The sequence below is a fragment of the Cynocephalus volans genome, chromosome 11 (assembly GCF_027409185.1).
Source record: "Cynocephalus volans isolate mCynVol1 chromosome 11, mCynVol1.pri, whole genome shotgun sequence".
Classification (NCBI taxonomy): Eukaryota; Metazoa; Chordata; class Mammalia; order Dermoptera; family Cynocephalidae; genus Cynocephalus; species Cynocephalus volans.
This window is the reverse complement of record NC_084470.1, coordinates 12367709-12391243: the sequence shown is the minus strand read 5'-3', so window position 1 is coordinate 12391243 and position 23535 is coordinate 12367709. Positions and strand designations below refer to the sequence as shown.

Here is a 23535-nt window from a genome sequence, read left to right as displayed (position 1 = left end):
GCACATGGATCATTCTCCAGGATAGATCACATATTAGGTCACAAATCAAGTCTCAATAAATTCAAAAAAATTGGAATTATCCCATGTATTTTCTCAGACCACAATGGATTAAAACTAGAAATTAATAACAAATGACACTCTGGAAACTTTACAAACACATGGAAATTAAACAGCATTCTACATAATGACATATGGGTCCAAAGGAAATCAAACAGGAAATCAAAAAATTTATTGAAACTAATGAAAATAATGATATATCATACCAAAACCTGTGGGATACTGCAAAAGCAGTATTAAGGGGGAAATTTATTGCATTAAATGCTCACCGCAGAAGAAAGGAAAGATGGCAAGTGAACAACCTAATACTTCACCTTAAAGAACTAGAAAAACAAGAACAATCCAAACCTAAAGTTAGCAGATGGAACAAAATCATTAAGATCAGAGCAGAACTGAATGAAATTGAAACCCAAAAAACAATACAAAAGATCAACACACAAAAATCAGTAGCATTTCTTTTCTTCAAAAAGTTGGTTTATTGAAAAGATAAATAAAATTGACAAAACATTAGCATGGCTAACAAAAAAAAAGAAGAGAGAAGACTCAAATACCAAAAATTAGAAATGAAAAAGGCGATATTACAACTGATTCATCTGAAATACAAGGAATCATTCGAGACTACTATAAACAACTATACGCCAACAAATTTGAAAATCTGGAGGAAATGGATAAATTTCTGGACACACACAAGCTCCCAAAACGGAACCATGAATACGTAGAAAATTTGAACAGACCAATAACAATAAAGGAGATTGAAGCTGTTATCAGAAGGCTCCCAACAAAGAAAAGCCCAGGACCAGATGGAGTCACAGCAGAATTTTACCAAACATTCAATGAGGAATTGAAACCAATTCTTTACAAACTACTCCAAAAGACTGAAACAGACGCAATCTGCCAAACTCATTCTACGAAGCAAAGATCATCCTGATACCAAAACCAGGTAAAGATATAACCAAAAAAGAAAACTACAGGCCAATATCCTTGATGAATATAGAGGCAAAAACGCTCACTAAAATACTAGCAAACAGAATACAGCAACATATATGTAAAATTATTCACCACGATCAAGTGGGATTCATCCCAGGGATGCAAGGTTGGTTCAACATACACAAATCAATAAATGTAATACACCATATTAATAAAGTCAAACACAAGGACCGTATGATCATCTCTATAGATGCTGAAAAAGCATTTGATAAAGTTCAGCACTCATTCATGACAAAGACCCTCTATAAGTTAGGTATAGAGGGAAAGTATCTCAACATAATGAAAGCCATATATGCCAAACCCACTGCCAATATCATCCTGAATGGGCAAAAGCTGAAAGCTTTTCCTTTAAGAACAGGAACTAGACAAGGATGCCCACTCTCACCACTCCTATTCAACATAGTGTTGGAAGTACTAGCCAGAGCAATCAGAGAAGAGAAGGAAATAAAGGGCATCCAGATTAGAAAAGATGAAGTCAAACTGTCCCTGTTTGCATATGACATGATCCTATATATCGAACAGCCTAAAATCTCTACAAAAAAACTCTGGGAATTGATAAATGATTTCAGCACAGTAGCAGGATACAAAATCAACACACAAAAATCAGTAGCATTTCTTTTCTCCAATAGTGAACATGCAGAACGAGAAATCAAGAAAGCCTGCCCATTTACAATAGCCACCAAAAAAATAAAATACTTAGGAATTGAGTTAACCAAGGAGGTGAAAAATCTCTATAATGAGAACTACAAACCACTGCTGAGAGAAATTAGAGAGGATACAAGAAGATGGAAAGATATCCCACGCTCTTGGATTGGAAGAATGAACATAGTGAAAATGTCCATACTACCCAAAGTGATATACAAATTCAATGCAATCTCCATCAAAATTCCAATGACATTTTTCTCAGAAATGGAAAAAACTATCCAGACATTTATATGGAACAATAAAAGACCATGCATAGCCAAAGCAATGCTGAGCAAAAAAAATAAAGCTGAAGGCATAACACTACCTGACTTTAAGCTATACTACAAAGCTATAATAACCAAAACAGTATGGTACTGGCATAAAAACAGACACACTGACCAATGGAATAGAACAGAGAATCCAGAAATCAACCCACACACTTACTGCCATCTGATCTTTGACAAAAGTCACCAAGCCTATTCACTGGGGAAGGACTGCCTCTTCAGCAAATGGTGCTGGGATAACTGGATATCCATATGCAGGAGAATGAAACTAGACCCATACCTCTCACCATATACTAAAATCAACTCAAAAGGATTTAAGGATTTAAATATACACCCTGAAACAATAAAACTTCTTAAAGAAAACATAGGAGAAACACTTCAGGAAATAGGACTGGGCACAGACTTCATGTATACGACCCCAAAAGCACGGGCAACCAAAGGAAAAATAAACAAATGGGATTATATCAAACTAAAAAGCTTCTGCACAGCAAAAGAAACAATTAACAGAGTTAAAAGATAACCAACAGAGTGGGAGAAAATATTTGCAAAATATACATCTGACAAAGGATTAATATCCTGAATATATAAGGAACTCAAACAACTTTACAAGAAAAAAACAAGCAACCCAATTAAAAAATGGGCAAAAGAGCTAAAGAGGCATTTCTCTAAGGAAGATATACAAATGGCCAACAGACATATGAAAAAATGCTCAACATCACTCAGCATCCGGGAAATGCAAATCAAAACCACACTGAGATACCATCTCACACCAGTTAGGATGGCTAAAACCCAAAAGACTCTGAACGATAAATGCTGGCGACGTTGTGGAGAAAAAGGAACTCTCATACATTGTTGGTGGGACTGCAAAATGGTGCAGCCTCTATGGAAAATGATATGGAGGTTCCTCAAACAATTGCAGATAGATCTACCATATAACCCAGCTATCCCACTGCTGGGAATATACCCAGAGGAATGGAAATCATCAAGTCGAAGGTATACCTGTTCCCCAATGTTCATCGCAGCACTCTTCACAATAGCCAAGAGTCGGAACCAGCCCAAATGTCCATCATCGGATGAGTGGATACGGAAAATGTGGTACATCTACACAATGGAATACTACTCAGCTATAAAAATTAATTGAAATACTGCCATTTGCAAGAGCATGGATGGACCTTGAGAGAATTATATTAAACGAGTCAGGCACAGAAAGAGAAATACCACATGTTCTCACTTATTGGTGGGAGCTAAAAAATTAATATATAAATTCACACACACACACACACACACACACAAAAAAAAAAAACCCAGGGGGGGTGGGGAAGAAGATATAACAACCACAATTACTTGAAGTTGATACGACAAGCAAACAGAAAGGACATTGTTGCGGGGGAGGGAGGAGAGGGAGGAGGGAGGGAGTTTTTGGTAAGGGGCAACAATAATCAACTACAATGTATATCGACAAAATAAAATTAAAAAAAAAAAAATGAGACAGGGACCTCTTAAGGCTAAGAAAGCCTCTATTAAATTAGAGCAGAGCATTTACGGATTATCAAGCCAGGGCCTTCACTGTATGGGTGGTTGGGCCTAGAGAGGTTGAGTGGTGTGTCCTAAGACACACAGAGCCAGCTGGTGGTGGATCAGAAGTGGAACAAAATGCTCTTTCCGGTACACTCTTACAAAATGCACATGTTGCAAACATCCATCTCCATTGGGCCTCCTGGGAAGTGGTAAAACACTGGGGCAGGGAGAACTCTGTTGCAGAGTGTGACTGGCTGTGAGTTGCTTTCCGAAGCTGAGAATGTATCAGCTCTGGGGCCAGACTGACTTGGCTCCCAGTGCCCATCTCTGCTCACTATGTGGTCCTGGACAAGTCGCCTACCTCTCTGGGTTTTTTCTTGCTTATAAAATGGGGATAGTAACGCCTTCCTTGAAGTGTTCTGATAAGTTTAGAGCCAGTCCCGAGTGAGAGCCTGTACACAGCAGGCTTCTGTGAGTGGTGATACTGTCATCGTATCTGGTGAACAAAAGCATGTGCTTGATTTGATGGTGTAAAGTCGTGGGTTCTAAGTAGTCAGGCACAGGGAGACAGGCCTGAGATGTATGAAGTTTCCTCCTCCAGGTCTGATGGGTGGGGAGCACACGGGATGTAGAAGAAGAAGGAAAATGGTCTCAGCTGGGCCTTCCACAAAAAGGTGGGCAGAGCATCTATCTAGTCTGCAGTTCGTTCATTTGTCTGTCCATTCATCTGTCCATTCATCCATCCTTCCACTCTTCCAGCAAACACAATAATACAATAAGGCGACATCACACATCAGGCTCTGCGCTGGGGCTGCAGCAGTGAACAAGACAGACTATATCTCTGCCGTTGAGGTGTTCCTGCTCCATTGCGGAAAATGGACACCAAAACAAAAACTCCAACACAGGCCAAAAAGGGCAATTTTGGGGTTGGCTGAGAATTGATGGCAGTGGAATTGGGGGATGACATTCCAGGCCCCCAACATGTGCCAAGAGCCTGCACACCCTCAAGGTCAGGACCAGGAGCCAGACACCCTTCTAGCAGCAGACAGGATGGCAGTCAGAAAGGGTCTCTAGTATGGGCCTTTGTACTCACTCAGGTCCTGCTTCCAGAAACTGTGACTGCACAGTGCCCGAACAGAGGGCATCATCAAAGCTGACCTTAAGAGTCTTCCTTTGAAAATTTGCATGTCCATACACACACCCCCACTCATGCTAACTGTGTGGAGTGCACGATTCCCCGCAGCTCAAGCATGTGATGCCACATACAGGCAAGAGCCCTCGTGCAACTGACTCTTAGAAAGAAAAATGCTTGAGTGAATGGTGGAGTTATATGCTGATGCTCATTCAGAAAGTTCAGTGGTTATACAGCACTGGTGATGAAGAAACCCACCACCTCAGTGAGGAGCTCACACTGAGCGGAGGGCAGGGACTTGTAATGGCTTCTATCCTTGCATTACAGATGATGACAGAAATAGCCCCAGGGGCCTCAGAGGGGGCATCCTATACAGCCAGGTCCCCTGCTTATGGAACTTTAAGAAGGTGGAGTTAAGCCTTGAAAATATACAAGGCATCAGCCAGGTGAAAGAGATGGGCAGGAATATTCAGGGACATGAAAGAGCATGTTGTGTCAGGTGCTGTTAAAAATGTTCTATAAACAGGGGCATGTGGGGGAGCAGGCTGGTGAGGGCCCGCAAGGTGTAGGCAGCACCATCCATGAGAGGAGGGTGCAGGCAACAGGGTCTCTTGAGAGACTTGAGCAGCAGAGGTGAAGCTGTTGGGATGGAGGTCAGCTGCTCATTCCTGGGCCTCAGGTGAGAAGGAATTTGGAGAACAGGAGACCTGGGGGATGTCCTAATGTTAGTAACACATTGACTCTCAATCCCCTTTTTTTTTTTTTTTTTTTAAATAAAAAATATCCACAGCCCATTAACAAACACACTAAATTACTGTGTCTTGGGGAGTTTGGCAATAGGACTCTCAGGGTCTGCTAAGAGCACAGTCTATTTTGCTGGGGACAATGAGAAATAGCTCCCAGTGGGAAAAGTCCTTCCAGTTCTAAGCTCTTATTATAAGACTGAAAATAACTAACTTATGAGAAGATGTGGTCTCGAGACTCTGAATTCTAAAATTTTTAATAATTTTGACTGCTAGCTAAAATCAGTCTAAATATTTCTCAAATAGCATGTCAGCTGGCATTGTCTTCAAAACAGACTTATGTTCCTGAAAAATAGAAGGAAAATATAATCCAGAAAGAAAAAAATCCCGGTGACTGTACAAACAAATCTCTGCAAATACTAATTTTAAACTTTAAAGACCCACCAGTCCGAGATAGTTTTAATTTGAAAAGTCTGGGCGCCCCCTGATGGTTAGTCAGGCATCCTACAGTAGATGCTATTTTTAGCTGCCTCGGATCAATTTGTTAACTTCTTCCCTTTAAATAATCAAGCAAGTGATTGTTCTTATGTGCTCTGTGCAGAAAAAACAAAGTATGTGGGCTTATGATGAGCAAGATGGAATATTTAGGAAGCTGCTAATTCAGTAGAATTTAAGCAGAATGCAGGTTTGCTAAGCCAGAGATGGAGATGGATGCTTTTTATAAAAAATGAGAACCTAAAGGACTTCCAGGAAAAGCTCACTTTTATTTCACTGGACTCATTTGTTCCTCGTGACCTTTGTATCATCCCGGGAGAAATGACACAGTGATGAGGCAATAAGAGAAGATGCCACAGCCCCCACCAGAGCTGCAGGCTGGCGCCCTCCGCTGGCTACTCCTGTGGCTACAAGGCAGGCTTGGAATGCCACCCACAGCGGCCTTGCCAGGGTGCAGTGGCTGGGTGACTTCTGCTACCTTTCCCCCGGGCAATTACGTTGCAAGCACAAACCCTTTTTTGGTAAAAACGTTATCTTGATCAAACCAGTAAGCTGAAGTTACAAGGCAGGAACCAGTAAACTGAAGTTACAAGGCAGGCTGTTAAAATACACTCTCCATTGAATAAATGGATCCGGGAGAGTGAAAACCGCTTCCTGGTGAAGGTAAAGCGAGACAATGTTTGCAGAGGAGAGGAAGCTCTGGCATGCACCCCTGAACAAAAGGGAACAAGTGGTCTTTACTCAGAGAACTGCTTCCTATTAGGACTCACTCCTTCGTACATTATGCCTTTCATCCCCACTCAACCACAAAATGATTTTGCTGAAGCAAATACAATGGTAGAAAAAGATTTACTCTCAAAGAATCTTTAATAATAAACTGTTGCCGATCTGCCTACTTGCCCGTGATTTATAATTCAATAAACATCGGATTCTATTACGGCTCATGCACTGAAGCCGCAGCTCTGAAAAACGGAATATGAAAGCACCCGGACCCCACCACCATCACAATGAAATGAGCATGTATAAATGTGCTAAGAGTATCTCTTTGCATCTTTTATAGCTTGTGTGTATTAATCTGTAACGCTTATTAAGAAAGTCATTGCTATGCAAAGCAGCACCCAATCCCTTTCTCTGGCTTTTCAACAGAGTGCACTGTTTAGCCAATAGGACGGACCCTCTGGCCCTCATTCTGCATTCATCACAGGCAACATTTGCACAATGTATCTCTCAAAGGCGGCTGAAAAGAAGGCCTTAATACTCATGTAAACAACTGCAAACCAATTACTTAATGAATCAGGCCCACACATAATGAGGTGCAGACAAAGAGCTATAAATGCATTTTTGCGCCCAAGCCGCTGCTTTAAAGTAAAATCCCTCAGCTGTAGTTTGGGCTTTAACTAGCACATCATAATTATTGTCTCTAGGACATCAGAGGAAGCCATTTTTTTTTTTTTTTTTTTTTTTTAGGTCCAGCGGGGTCTTTTTTTTGAGGTTGCTCATCAGCTCACTGACAAAATAGAGCAAAGAAGAATTTTTAAAAGTGCTACAGCAGCACTGCACTGTTATGTTTATTCTCAAGTACTGGGTTTCGAGACCACTTGTAAAAGCAATAAAGCACAAGGAGTGACTGCAGTAAGTGGGATCCTTAAATGTAAGCCTCTAAGAAATTTCAGCGAATCCAGGCACAAACAGCGAAACCAGAGATCTCCAAAGCCCAGGGTGGCGTATTAACACCACCAAACCCAGCACAAGAACCAAATCATGACAGACAGCTTGCTAAACCCACGCACTCGACGCCCCGACCTTTTCAAGGCTGATTATCAAGTGTCTAGGACCAAGGGTTCCTTGAAGACTTACTTGTGTGTGTTTTTTTTCTTAAAGGGGGTGATGAGACTACTTGTAATTTATTAAGAAATTAATTTCATGCAGAAACAAAACAACAGGAGTAAAAAAGGCCCCTACCTCAATTTGAAGGGGAAAAAGTTTAATTTTAGCTTTCTTAAATATAGACAAGATGTGAAATTATCAGGCTGAGAAAATGTTCTACAAAATCCAATTGTTTTCTGAATGTATCTTAAAAATTGCCCAAAGAATACATATAAAGAAAAGTTTTAAGAATTGTTTTTTTTATACCTCCAAAATATAATAGAGACAAACACTTCTAACAATCTTTACAAACTAAAGAGACGTATTGTTAATTAAGCCAAATAGTAACAACAAACCCTGAAAACTATCTATAGAATTTATTGTCTTTTAAAATATCTTGCAGAAGACCTAGAACTTGGATTTATAGAATAATCATAAAAATATAATACGTTAACACTCTTCTTGTCCCCCTTTATCTCCCACTTCTTTCAAAAACATGGATGAAAACCCGGGTATTAAAGATGATAATTTCTAACTGAGTATTTCCCTAAAACTGAATTTATAAAGTTTCTAAAAGCAAGAATTTTAGAAAATAAATTTCATTTTAACATATTCCGGGTCCTAAAAGTACTGTCACGTTTTCACAAAATATAAATGAAAACAATTTTATTCATTTTAAATTACTACATTCCTAGATCAAATCATTTTATCTATGGGACATTATATGTAACATTAAAAACATTAAGTTTGTGTTTTAAAATTTCATCAGGGATAAGTAGTTTATTCAAATGTAATGCAGTCATCTAAAGAACACCTTCTTAATGAGCAATGTTACTACATGAGGAAACTTGCTATACTATTTTAAACAAGATTTAGCCCAAAGCAAAAGGGTAGGTATTTCAGCAGATGATTATATTTTCATCTATAAATTCTTTCTATGTGACTTAAAGCCACTGCATGTTAGGATTTTATATTGATGACAAATTCAACACACAACTCATCATTGCTCAAAAAACTCACAAGAAGTACTACAGTTTAACAAATGTAAAAAAAGATAAATTTTGTTCTTTACAGAAAATAAGCAAGGAAGTATCAGGAAAGATACTTGGTAAAAAAGAGGAATACAAAATGAATATCCAGCAATTGCTAGTTTATATATCAGCCATCTTAGAAAGAAGAAACATGCCACTTTATTTCTTTTAAGGCCTGATGTTTTCTCTTGCCCTTTTTCTGACAACATCCATTGTGTGGTCTCTAAGCAGTCCTACTGCGAGCAGCTGTAGACGCTAATTTGTGGTTCACTGAGGTGTCAATTGAGTCTTAAACCAAGGAAACAACAGCTGCAAAACAATACTTGGCTCTGGTGCAAATATTTTCAAAGGTAGACTAAAGTTTCAACTGTTATTTTAGATAAACAAAAACCCAAACCATAACCCTCCATCAAGTCACACAACAAAATAGTATGCAGCCAGTTTTAATTCATTACGTAGTGACATTTCTCATCTTGTTGCTGCTATTCAGAAAGGCTTTCAGGACTTTACCTTGACAAAGGACTTCCTTTGCTAGATGAAAAACTAGCTTCCAGAGCGATTTTGTTAGTTGTCTTTGTCTTGAATGCACTGCTGCCAATATTCAAACCTGTGATAAAGCACAAACATGGAGAGTGGGCATTAGCCACCATGCAGTAACAAAATGAAATCAGTGATGAAGTAGCCTCATCTTAACTTTGGTAAAACAAACCCCAACAGAGGAAGATGCCATTCAAGCCACAGAAGGCAAGAAAGCTTCTGAAGTAAGGAATGAAATGTTGGTAAAATACTGAAAGGAAGTAGGGGGTTTTCCTGTGATATTTAAACAGAACCTACAAAAAGTAAAAAATAAAATCACCCAAAGAGCTCTATTTTAAATGATCTAGATGCATGTGTAAGCACATGGTCTCTACTAGGCACAAAGCACTGGCTAATTCACATTGTTATGACACACGGACAGCGAAGGATCACCAAGAAAAGACGTGCTGAGAACCAAGTCTCAGAAATAATGAACACCCCCAGATGACAGTTACCCACCCCATATACCCTTACTATTTTCCATCCCACAGAGAAGAATGAATGTCCACTGAAAGCTATCAAGGCCACTCTTTAACCAGCTTGAAAAGGTTGAGGAGGAAGTTGTACGATCTGCCTCCTTCCCGGGAGCTGGGGGGACTGGACAGTTCCCATGATGTTCCCAGCTTGCAGGAGAAACCTTGATCTCTGCCTGGGCATCATCAGCCTTGGATGTTTCTGCTACAGTTCTGGTTCTTAATTGGCAGTCACCAGAGATCACATATAGAGAGTGCATGGGCATCTTTGCATAAGGCATTTGTTGAGTTTTTAACCTATAACCTACTTGCCTGCATTAACCTCTGCAGCAAAGTGATTTTCTTAACAATGTGCCCACATTCAGCCCAAAGAGGGTTTCCACCTGCTTAACAGGACAAAGTCTTTTCAGCCATGAAAACTAAGGCTCAAGGTTTAAGTGGCTTTCCTTAGCAACAGGTCCAGAGACAGAGACCTAAAACATCTGGCTCAGAAAGTAAATTAAACATGGACTGCTTCTTCAACAGTTAGATTTGGGGGTGGGCTCCTGAGTTCAGAGCATACATCCTCACCACTCACTGTAACAAAGCTGTGAAGTTTCTCTCTGTCCTCCCAGCCCATCTTCCACTTCTCTTTGCAGCTCAGAGAAGTCCCTAAAATCTGAGAGTAGGGGTGAACAGGTAATGCACGACCAAATGTAAAATGAATACCAGAGGTAGTACCTAACTAACTACAGTGACAGCCAACATCATCAGAAGCACTTCCATGGTTCAATGCCAGAAAATGTGGAACCTTACAAAAGCACAGAGTGCAATTCTGAGTATGCTTTGAGGGAACTGAATCTAGGGGTGCTTGACTATATATAACCTACAAAGTGTCATTTCACTTATGAATAAATTAATTTAAAATAGTTAATTATTAGTATATCAATAGTACCATAATTTTTGATACATATCCAAGGGACTACAACTTATGTCAAATTTACTCATCCTTTATATTTACCAAAAGCAGTTTTGTAGAGTTGCTTTCCCAACTATGTGTGTCTGCTAACTAGCTATAATGCTCTGTGCAAGGCATCACCCTTTTGTGGCTCTGTTTGTAAAATGAGGAAGGTGGATAAATATCTTCTGAGATCCTTCTGGATTCTAATTCTGTGACTTGAATGTAAATACGGTGATGAAAAGGAAACAGTTAAGAGTTTGCAAGTGTTATATCTTTCCAAAGTGATGATGACCTCCATCAAAACAAAGGCCCTGTTTAACACCTCAACAAACCACAATATCGTATGTTTGGGAGTTCAAATAACAACCACCACCACAATGGCTGGCCCTTCTTGGGGGCTTTTTATTGCCAGGCACTGTGCTGGGCACTTAAACTGCAGTGGCCTGCTGAATCCTCAGAACAACCAAATTAAATGAATTTTGCAGCAACTGACTCTACCACTAATATTACCTAGAAAATAGTTTTCCAAAGTTCTCCAAAGCTAAGTCTGAAGCACCCTAAGTATGGCCCTCAAAAAAGTCTGTCGGAAGAAAACATCTTTCAGAGAACTGGAAAATCTAAATATTGACCAGAAATTACATGACATTAAGAAATCATTGCTCTTTTTGATAGGTGGAATTATGGCATGATGGTTAAGTAAAAATAATTCAGTCATTAATGTGTATTTCCTTTTGTATTAATCCATTTACTCTCAAAAAGAGGATTAAAGTGACTTATACTTTTAAAAAAGGTGTAATAAAAGGAAAACCACTGAGGATAATAAATGTACAATAAGTATAAATAAAACAAAATTACAATGAAAACAAAATCCTAGATAAGGAACTACATTTAAGCTTAAAATATAGCTTTCCTGGGAGTTATAGTCTCTCATTAAAATAACTCAAAATTCCCCAACATTTTAGTGAGCGGCAGCCCAGCATTACATGCCCATTGGATGATTAAGAACCTGGGAGACATGGGGAACAGCATCTCCTGTGGTTGTTAGTGACAAGTTACTATCATGACATGCCAGGCAGGATCCTAGGGCCTTAGATGGGCCATCGCCATGCTGCGGCCAGCACATATCCAAGACAGAAGGCTCTTCCAAGCACTTGTTCCCTAAGAATGAAAAAGTACTCCTTCTTTCTGACCTAGTGACAGCCTGATACAAAGAAAACTCCAGAAACCTTCAAAGAACAACTACCCTTTGCTGAACACAGCACTGGCTGCTTCCCTGTGCCCCTGGGACATGCTTCAAATGCTCAATCTGCCTTTTCTTACCTGAGAATTGTGACACAGAAGCATCTGCCTTCTGAAATCTGTCTTCAATTTGATTTGTATTATCCTGAAGGATAGACTTCTTCAGAAACTGGTAGGCTTTTGTTTCTATAGATTTAAAAAAAAGCACAGAAATAGTGAATTTTCTACTGCTCAGAGACAAGTTGCTTAAATTCTTCCTATGAGGTTAACACTTTTTCAAATGCATGCAAATTAGTTTTTTGAGCTATTGCTTTTCAGAAATTCTGAAAACAAAGAATAATTTCATTGAACCCATTTTTCAAGACTATAAGAGTTTTCTGAGGTGGGCAAATTCCATTCGTTATTTTGAGTGGGTCTGTGGGGAGGTTCCACACCACAGTAAAAGTTTCTCTTCCCTCTAGGCCTCGCAGAAGCAGCTACAGGAATGAATCAGAAGAAACAGCACTGACTTCCTAGGTAGGTAACTCAGGAGTGCTTCCTGGCCTGGTGGGATGGTCAGGAAGGGTAGTGGCAGGAGGATGAGCTTAGAATCCCACAGATGAGGAAGTCTAACCAAGGCTTGCCACGAAGAGGAGAGAGGGTGTGTTTGCAGGGAGCAAAGCCAGGTGTCCAGAGGGGTCAGCAGCAGCTAGGACCTGGTTCGTGTTCACAGGATGCTCCTGGCTGTGCAGGGCTTCTAACAGCATCTGCAGTAAGCCAAATTAAGGAAGACTATTGGGAAAAACAGTAAACAAAAATTACATAAGGGACCTGAGTGACACAACCTTCCCCATAGCCTTAAGTCTCGAGGGCACCTAGATGAAAGGGAGCACAAAGATTAGAGTTTTAGCACAGACATAACAAAACAGCATCCATGTCCACATCTTCAATGTAGCCACAAAAGGATTCCTGCTTTCAGCACCAGGGCTGGCAATCAGTTGCATTCCTGCTTTTGCTGGCTTAATTTAAGAACTTAACCACAAGCCCTTTATTACTGGATTAAAACTACCATCACACTGAAGAATAAATATATAACTTATCTTGCCCTACTGAGAATCAAGCAAGATAAAAATTAGTATTTGAAATGATCATATTTTGGAATATTAAATGCTATATATTAAAATATGTACAGATCAGGGACTCAACTCTGAAGATAATGAATCCTAAGGCAACACTTTTTAACACTGCTGGATTGGGGAAATCGGTTTGGTGTTTTGGAATTAGAATTTTGAAAAATCTAATAAAGAAAACACTGGATGCAGGGCATGCAGAGGAGAAAGTACCTGCATCATTTTGTGCAACTTCTTTTCCTGGCGGAGGTTAGTCCCACGGCACTAGGATGGCTCCAACAGAATGAGTAGTAATACTCCCCAATTAATTCTAACGTCCATATTACTTCAGATGTGTTGTAAGGAAATTTTGGGAGGGTTAAAATATGAATAAAATCAGACAGAGTGTCTGCATTCTAAAGCTAAAGAATCACTGTAAAAAAAAAAAAGGTGAAAATGCCCTATTTTGTTTTTATTTTATGAAAATCAATCAAAAAGTTTTTCAGCGTTTAGTATACAAGTCCAGATATTGATGACAATATGCTATTTCTGCATTCAATTAAGCTTATTTGGTCAAGAAAAAGATAGAAGTTTAAAAAGAAAAAGAGCAGCTTGATAAAGGTTTCTGGCCACTGGAAGCTGGAACGGGTTTGTAACTCCTCTGTCTACTGTCTTAAGGTAAATCATTTGACTCCAGTGAGACGGCTCTCCTGCTTCTCAGAAACCATGAAAACACGTGTCACTGACTTCCAGGAAAGGATTTTCAGGAGAAATATCAAGCTAGTAGTTGTGAGGTGATTTCAGATTTGGGAAGATCAAGCATTCTACCCAAATACAAGACAGTACTGATATTATTACTGGTCTGAATCCTGCAAGGGAGGAAATTACAAATGTGAAGTAAATTCACTTTTAGCAGCAAGGAGCCATTTTAATACTCTGGAAAAGATGGGCCCTTTCCATGATCTACCCACTTTCCATTCTGGTCTCCTTCCCTTCCTCCTTGAGGGACTTGGGCTCTGTAATTGAGCTTCACCTTCAAGGTGGCATATGTCTGCTTTCAGGTGACCAACAGTCTTGGAGGGAGAGGGCTCACCCTCCAGTCCCATTCAACCAGATCCCAACCCCTTCCCAACTATACTCCTCACTGGTATTTCACCATCAAACCTTCTGTGGCCCCTCTCCAGAGAGTCACTGAAGCCTGCCAGGACAATTTCTATCTGGGATGCAGCTGTCTTGACCCAAGTAATGAAGGATTGGCAAAGTCAGGCTGAGGACTGTTGGGCACTCCTCCACCCCCAACCCCAGTGCATGCCTCCTGCAATGGTCTACGGGCAAAGTGAAGTCTAAAAGGCACAAAGATTAAGTGTGGTCACTCAGAGGAATAAACACTAACCGAGGCAGTACTGGAGTGGGTGGAGCGAACAGCATGTGCTGCCATCTGACAATAGGATGTCTGTATTGAGGAAGAGACATCAAAACTGGTGTCATTCTTCCCATGGCATGTACCACACCCTTAGCTTAATTAGAATTCCTGCACAAAATGACATATGAAAGACTGGGAGATGAGCCAAACAGGAAAAACAAAATTATTAAGGTTTGGCTAAAAATAAATTAGGAGAGGGTAAAGGACACACAGCCTTTATGGAAATAAAGTTGGAGAAAGGAAGGAGGGTTTGAGGACTCAGATATTGCAAACAGACTGGACAGGGCAGGGACTGTGAATGCAGATGGCTTCTGGGACCAAGCAAGAACCACAGATAAGTGACTCTGGGCAGGTGGGAGCAAAGGGAACGGAGAACTCTGTGGCAGGCTGGAGAGTACATGCCCTGTCCACAGGGGTCAGCTGCTGGGTGGAAAAGTGGGCCTAGTATTGCCAGACGTTGCTTTTTCTTTTTTCTTTTTTCAAAAACACTGCCGAGACCAAACAGAACATATTTGCAATCTCAAAACTAGATGGTAGTGAACAATTTATTTTTGTTCACTGAAAGTGGACAAGAACACTTAGGGGAAAACTGCAGCCAAAGAACACAAGCTAGACACTAGGAAAAGCTTTCTCATTGAAAACCCTGGAACATATTATCAAGGGAGGCTGCAACAGCTGTATGATTTTTAAGCTGCTGTCTATAAGGACCAGGTTTCAGACTAGAGGCGAGTATACTTTTTGCTAGGAGTTCTGAAACAATTCAGACATCTTCCCGAAACAGCCTAGAAGACTTGGCCAGGATGCCAACTTCATGAATCAAAAAGGTAAAAGTACGGACATGAGGTCTGTGGCAACTCAGGCCCAGGCTTTTCTGGAAGGAAGACTGACAAACCAAGTGATTAAAAACTGCACTGTGTTGTGCTGTAAATTCATAGTTACTAAATGAATGAATGAACAAACAGAGGAGCAAAAGTAACAAATCTAAAAGTTCAAGTTAGCCTGCTATAAATAAGGTAGGGATGAGGTTCATATATTTCTAAGGGAAAAAGAATTTAGTTTTCTCAAGTGCAAGTAAACTGCAAATCTGAAGATTTGAGAATTGGGTGGCCACTTAGGACTTCACTTTCTAGCCTGTGATTTAGAACTCCAGGGAAATACTTCCTTCCATTCATAATGTTAAACCTGAAAATAATGAGTAGCAAAAATGAGATAAAAAAACAAACATTTCTAAAGAATACAATTATTTTCAGTTAGAATGTTCTGGTACACACAGGAAAACACATGCATGCTCAGGCTTTCAGTTCTGAACTCTCAGTCAAAAGTCTATTATATACTCAAATTTATGTCAAGATTTAGCTCACAAAGTAGAAAATATTGCAGTTTAAAACATAAAACAAGGCAAGGGGTCCCATCCTATGCAGTATCCAGCTGCAGGAGGTTAAAATCTACCCTCGTCTATTAATTCCAGACTGATGAAACAATGAGATAAATATATTTTTCTCTACTTTGTTTCATAAGCCGCCTGAACCCAATCATCTATCTTCTTGCAAAGTGCTGAAGGATCACTGAGACTTTATTTTTCTTTTTGATATGCATTTTGTGTCTAGAAAATAGAAACTGCTAGAGAATGAAAGTGAAAACATGCTGAATAAAGGGAGGTAGGAGAGAGATGATGTTGAGGAGAGGAGAAAGAAAAAGCCTCAACTTCTTATCTTTTATTCTCTTTTATATGCAAATGTACACCTGCTAAAATACTTCTAAATCTACAAATAAAAAGAAAAAGAAAATATCTGATGAACAAGTGCTTTTAACAACCCATTATAAGAGCCAGATAAACATGTGGTTCACCAGACTCTAAGGGGTGTCTTGGAGGCAGGGAATCTGCCCATTGCTTTTGCAGAAATCCTTAATGAAAAAAAGAAGAGTTGGGCCCAGAAAAGGAATAACAAAGGAAGATGCAAACAATATTATCACTACAGCTAGAAAAATGACCTTGATCTGACAAAGAACTGGACATCGTCCAGTAAGGAAGGGTTACTATTCCTATATGAAATGTATAGAAATTTAAAAATTAAATTTGAAAAATATTTTCTATCCACTGAGTTTCCTAGCAATGTTACTTTTCATGTATTTTTACACTGATGTGGGGTTTTTTCCCCCCACATTGAACTAGACGTGTTGCTGATGTAGCAAACCCAGTTGTTTTTGCAAAATAAAATAAAAATGTTTGATTATATTTAAAAAATTAATTCAAAAGACAAATATATCCAGAAATCATATGTCCAGTAATCTGTTCAAATAGAAACTAGGAAATAATAGGATATGGGCGCTTTTGCAACTCTGAAAATGCAGAAAACTCATTTATATTTAGACTTTATTATTATTATTTTTTAAATTAAGTCTTAAGTTTACATGAATGTGAAATACACAGGTTTGGATCTGTAACCAGAATCACTTTTCATGTCCAGGGGCTGGCCCGTGGCTCACTCAGGAGAATGTGGTGCTGATAACACCAAGGCCATGCATGGGTTCGGATCCTATATAAGGATGTCTGGTTCGCTCACTGGCTGAGCATGGTGCTGACAACACCAAGCCAAGGGTTAAGATCACCTTACCTGTCATCTTTAAAAAAAAAAAAAAAAAAAAAAAAAAAGAATCACTTTTCATGTCCAGACTTCATGCAATAAACTCCACTGCACTGAAGACTTGGGCCTGCCAATCTATTGCCAAGGTCTGTGCTCTCATGCTTGAAGTGGGATGAGGGCTGATGCATGAGAAGAGAAACTCCTAATTCACATGAGTTTCTTGGGGCTGCTTCAGAAAATAGGGATTTATTAAATCCCTATAAAGCAAGTCAACAATTAAACGTGAAAATAAATTCCAGTTCTGTGAATTACCCAAACTGAACTAAAACAGTTTTACTGTTATTACTACAATTTATAACAACAACGATTGCCACTTAACACTGTTTAACCACGGAAGGTGAATTTTCAACTTTCAAACTCATGGACACTTTAACTTTTCAAAGCTTGAGTAATCTTGATCAGAAGCTGTATTTTATCAGTATAATTAGTTTTTTTAGCAATTTATACTCAATGATCTATATGTATAATGAGGAATCAGAAATAATGACAATATTATCTTTATCATCAGTTACCGTAGGACCAGGAATAATCACTGTATAAGACAAACTGGATGCTAGAAATCTCTCCCCTTGCTCCCCAGGTTGAATAGTGTCCCCCTCAAAATCCATGTCCATCCACAACTTCAGAATGTGAACCTGTTTGGAAACAGGTTCTTTAAACACGTGTAAGTTCAGGATCTCAAGATGAAATCATCCTGCATTTATCATGAATCCTAAGCCAATGACTGGTGCCCTTATAAGAAGAGGAGCAGACCCAGAGAAACAGAAAATAAGGCAATATGAAGATAAAGGCAGAGACTGCAGGTATGCTGCTACAACCCAGGAGCCACCAGAAGCTGACAAGTTCAAGGGAGGATTCTCCCCTAGAGCTTTCAGAGGGAGCACAACCCTGTTGACAACTTGATTTCAGACTTCTAGCATCCAGTACTGTGAGAGAAAAAATTCCTGTTGTTTTAAGTTTGTGCTACTTTGTTACAGCAGCCTTAAGAAAATAATACACCCCCTGATCACTGATTTTATTAAAATACTTAAAGGCTGATCTCTTCTCTCTCTCAATATGAGTCTCCTGTGTCAAAGGAGGGTGCTTCACAACATGACCTACAAGGGTTCTTTCAGCTTTGAGACCCCTGCTCCATAGTTCTTAAACCTAGGAAGTCGCCTGTATGTATTATAAAATACTTATATCTGGGTCCTACCCCCCAGAGGTTCTGGTGTAATTGGTCAAGGGGATGGCTGGGGCATGGGTACGCTTTAAAACTCCACACGGGATTCTACCCTGCAACCACTATGGAGAATTTCTCTCAGTACTTACAAGTTCATTTCCTCGAATGCGGAAGCATCCAAGCAGAAAGGTGCCTTTTACTGTTTAATGACCACATTAAATAAACACCACCACCCTGTACTGTAAGGAGGAATGCTTTGCTATTGCAAGTAGCAGGCAGCAGGTCCCATGGGTGAAGCAGCAGGCTGACTTCTGCCATAGAGAGAGGGCATGTGGACTGCAATGGACAATCCAGCAGCATATGGCAATTCCCTTGGTTCTGCACTGATACCAGGCATAGCAGGTACAGGTCTTTATTGATTCTTGTCAGTAAAGCACTTCTGGGCCAGGGCAGGTGAAGTCCATCTTTAGCGAAGTCTCGATACCAGAGGTATTATGCCACTGTACCTTGGTGGCCCAAACCTGTCACTGCAGTCTTTTCTCCCAGGACAAATCCAGTGACCGATGACAACCTGGCCACTGTATGTTTCCAGCTCCTTTCCAATTTGATGTAAAACTCAAGCAATAATGTTTTGGGAAACACTGCCTAGAACTCCAAATGGCACCCTCCAAATCCATGCTGATCTCCTAGAAAGATTCTAAATGGATGTCTTAGTATGACCTTGAATATTTCAGCTTGCCAAAGAATATCACCAAGGAATGGCACAGACAGGCAACCACTTTCAACACAGCTTGATCAAGAGAACTGGTTTCAAAAGAATGAGAGGCTGAATGGACATCCTTAGAGGCTTAATCCTCTTGAGATAAAAGCCGAGAGCCCTTTTCACATGGAGCTTAAGAAGATGAGTTTGGCCAGGAGGGGCACGTGGGGTGGGAAAAGTACTGGTGGAGTGAATGACTGAAAAAGATAGTATTCTGGCCTAAATCAACAAGAATTTAAGGAAATTCCTTAGTATCCCCATTTTTATTCATTTGTTTGACAAATTAAGTGCCCACTGAGTGTCAGATACTATGTTAGGTTCTTGATTGTATGACATTTAGCATTAGCTGAATAATTTGCTAAAACTAAAACTCATTTAAGGATAAAAGGTAAATTTAGTGTGAATACAAATAAAAGTGCCAGTGTGGGGAATTTCACTTTAGGGTTATAAGTAGTTCAAAGGGAAACTTTCTCTCACAATCTAGATAATCATCACTTTCTTCCTGGCCCCAATGTTCCAGGGAAACAATGACCTGAATACCCTATGATCTGCACATGATCTCAGAGGCCTAGGTGTGCTGACACTTGTCCACTTTATAAAGGGCATACCTCTTGGTACAACCTGCACTCAGAAATCCCTGTAAGCTGCCCACCTCTTCTGGCCTAGCCCAAGAGAAAGGAAAATTATGGCTTTGTTCATCACTGCTCTGAAAAGCACCCTTGCAGAGCTCATCTTTTGTTATGATATATGCTGATATTCAATTGATCCAGACATCCTGATGCAGTTGCCTTGCTGGTAAAATAAAAGAGGCAGGCTGGTTAACAAAAAGAGTCTAGGGCTCAAATCCTAAAGTTTTAAGTTTGATTCAAGATCCAATACACTAGAACATGGCCCTGAGCAGGACACAACCTTTCTAAGTTTGTTTGACCATTGTAGGATGAGTTACTAATATTTACCCAACAGGACTGTTGTGAAGATTAGAGATGATGGAGGCTTAGTGAGGGCAGGGATCCAGTCTTTTGCTGTCCCTGGTATCCAGGATTCAGCTCAAGTAAATGTGAAATATACATGAAAATATTATACTACTTATTAATATACCAGAAAACTACACAAAGATATCAAAATTAATCTTTGACTTCTACCTGTATTCTTCAGTGAGAACAACTAGACTAATAAAAGGGTTAGTCTGTGTTAACAATAGATTATACAGGCCGTAGAAATACTTACTCTGATAGTGTGTGTGGTGTGTGTGTGTGGGGGGGGGTTCTATTGTAAACCTTAGCACAGAAAACTCATACTCTCCATAATGATTAACAAGGCAGATGCCTTTGGAGTGATAGCAAACTCTTTAAGAATGTGCCCCTCTGCCAAGAAGTCCTGTGCTTTGATGTGATAAGCAAATAAGAAAGAGAAACAAAGATATGACAATGTGAGCATGTTTGAGTCCATTAGCATAGAGAATCACAGTCTCTTAGCATTAGAAGGAATGTCAAAGGTCCCAGAAACAAGACCCTCCACAGTGCCCTTTTAAGAGAGCCACGTTTCCTACCATGGTTCAAACACCCAGCACAGAATCTCACTCCCACAAGACAGTTAGCTTGGTTTAGCTGAAAGGAAGAGCTAGAAAGTTCTTTTGTTACTGAGCTGCACTCTATGATTATGCTTGATAAATGTTCTGCCGTGTATGTGGCAGCCCCTCAACTATTTAAAGACAGCTATTGTACCATTCTCAGGTGAAACACCTACAGGACCTTCATCATTCTGAAAATGGTGAAACTTCAGAGCCCCAGCCTCCTGTGCCTGCCCTGGGTTTCACTTCAGCCTCTTTCTCTATTATATATTTTCCGAAATGGCTGTAAAGAAACTAAAGACACACGAAGGACCCCACACTGAAGAAGAGCACTTCTGGACTGTCAAAAGTTACTATTGTAACCTTCTGGTCAATTGAGGAACATCTTTAACAAGTAGCTTGATCATAACATCAGGTTGTAGTTACACTGAAGTAACCCAAAGTCACATTATAAAGCAATCCCGTCCACAAGGGAGGATCCCACAAAATGGAACCACAGGAATACATTGAAGATAATTTTAGTGTACTGAGAAAACTGGTGTCCGCATTATACTAATTGTTTTAAAAAATGTTCTACGTATATATGTGTATGTTTCATAAGGCATGTTCCACAGAATATTAATTGTGTTGGCTGCTAATCAGAAGGATTCCATTGTCAAACAGATGATAAGTTATTTGAAACTCTGGGTTCATACTTTTAAATGGTCCCTTTACTGAAAGTCTTCAATATGCTCCTGTGCATTATGCATATCACAGAGGGAGAGAGACTCATGTAGGATTTAGCCACAAAACATGCTTTCCTTGAAATATTTTCTGGGTGGAGCATTGCACAGAACACATTTTGGGAAATGCTGTACCAGCCCATCAACACCTGTAAGGCAGCCCTTCAGGGGAAGCCTGCCACCTGGTAAGCAGGTGCCCTGCAATGTCCTCAGCTGTGAGTACGTAAGGGTTACTAAGGGCAAACAGGCACTCACAGGTACAGACGACTTGGCCTTAACCAGAAAGATCCCCAGGAGCCACTTCATCAGCTCTTTGTGATTTTTCTCTACGGGTTTCCTCACGGGACTAATTGGAAGTTCCAAAATTATCATGAAACTCTCAAGATTCCTTTTTGATAAGGTAAATATCCTTCTGGATTCAAATCATCAACTGTGTTCTCAAGTGGCAATTTCTTGCAGAAACTAATTTAGCAGTACTGTCAGGAAGCACTATCTCGGAGGAATCACAGCAGCACCATGCGTGGACAGGTCTTGGTCCCAAGTGGCTCCCCCAGCTCAGGGAAGGTGAGCAGCTGCCAGAATAACAGCCTGGAGTATCCAGACACCCTTCTCAGGGCTCGTCTCTGGATTATTCTTTGTGTGATACTGCATCCTCATTCCCCCTGCTTCTTTTTCTCTTTGAGTTTGCTTTGTTAGGTTCCTTTTCACTAGATGTCACCAGTTTGGAAATGCTGGGGATTGCAAGGGCTAGTGCAGAAGACCAATAACACTATTAATGTTCATATGAATATTATTATACACTACAGATAATGACCAATAACACTATTAATGTTCAAATGAATATTATTATACATTACAGATAACGTATTGAGTGTCTAGTGTCTGCTTGGCACTTTCACATACACGATCTCACTTAAACTTTAAGACAGTCTTGTCAGATAGTATGTCTGCTTTCCCAATACAAATGCTCAGTGGAGTAGAGAAACAGAGCAGGAGTAAAAGAGCTGACACTGACAGCTGATTCCAAAGCCCAGACTCAACTGCTACATCCTCAATACACTGGGGACAGCCTCTGGAATATTCTTCTTTGGAATATTCTAGATGGAATGAAGCCCATACAAACACAACCAGCATGTACCTACACAAAAACGAAACCCCAACAGAACTATTATAAAGGGGCAGACAGACTTTATATTAAATCAAACTATGTATTTGCCTTATTCTATGACATGCCAAATCTCCAAAATTTAATAAAGAAACATTAATAAAAAGAAATGATGGTCAGGAACTTAGAGTTAAAAGTAGCTGCAATGACCGACAGAGCAATCATATGAAGCAGAGCCAAGGTGTGTGAGGTCCTCAAACATGAGCTTCATGGGAGGTCTGAGGGTGGGTGGGAAGCAGAGAAGGATTAGAGCTTGGTGGCAATGCTCGAACAAGATAAACAGCTTTGCAAAGTTTTTCTTCATATCTCCCAAAGTTATTTCTTTTTATATCTAATACTTTCGTATACAATTGACAGATTGATGGTAGGTTGTTAGAATTACAATTTCCTTTAAAATTTTAATGGCAAATAGCCCTGATTGCTTCTAAGCACATCACACTTCTTTCTGCATGAAGAGAAGAAAGATTTGAAACCCTGGTACTTAACTATTTCTTCTCTAATAAAGAAAGTCTATGAGAAAATAACATTTGCATTAATTTGGGGGAGAGTTAGCTACTTGCAGCAAGGGGTTACTGGAAAGAACACTGAAAAGAGAATTAAGTATGGTCAACTAGATCATTTCCTGGTTTGTAACAAGTCTCTATAATTTTAAGTGAAATAAATTTAGAGACCATTAGATACCTCTGCGTTCAAAGGTAAATGCAAGGGAAAAGCATCCAAATGACTTCTTGGTTATCTACAGTTTGGATCTTCTACATTTCTCCTATTGATAAAAATAATACCAGAGTTTTCTCAAATGAAGAATAAAAACATAATAAGCATTGCACTAGGAAAAATGTTTAAAAGAAAAGAAAACCTCTGCATTTTGGAGTGAAATATTATTGGACGCATAATATATTGCTCCACTATATACCCTTTTTTCAAAACCAGAGTTCATCACAGAAACATGAATTTAAAAATTAATCATCACACCAT

General features: G+C 39.7%; 1 protein-coding gene across 5 annotated transcripts in view; it reads right to left on the bottom strand.

The window, feature by feature from the left end:
• The window catches only part of KIZ (kizuna centrosomal protein), a 144720-nt gene that overhangs the window by 10483 nt on the left and 110702 nt on the right, over positions 1–23535 (bottom strand). For all 5 annotated transcript variants that reach the window (XM_063114542.1, XM_063114537.1, XM_063114539.1 and 2 more), the window contains 2 exons: positions 12107–12211; positions 9308–9404 (listed from right to left, as the gene is read on the bottom strand). In XM_063114542.1, coding sequence (XP_062970612.1) covers positions 9308–9404; positions 12107–12211 — 202 coding nt within the window. The remainder of the gene's footprint in view (positions 1–9307; positions 9405–12106; positions 12212–23535) is intronic.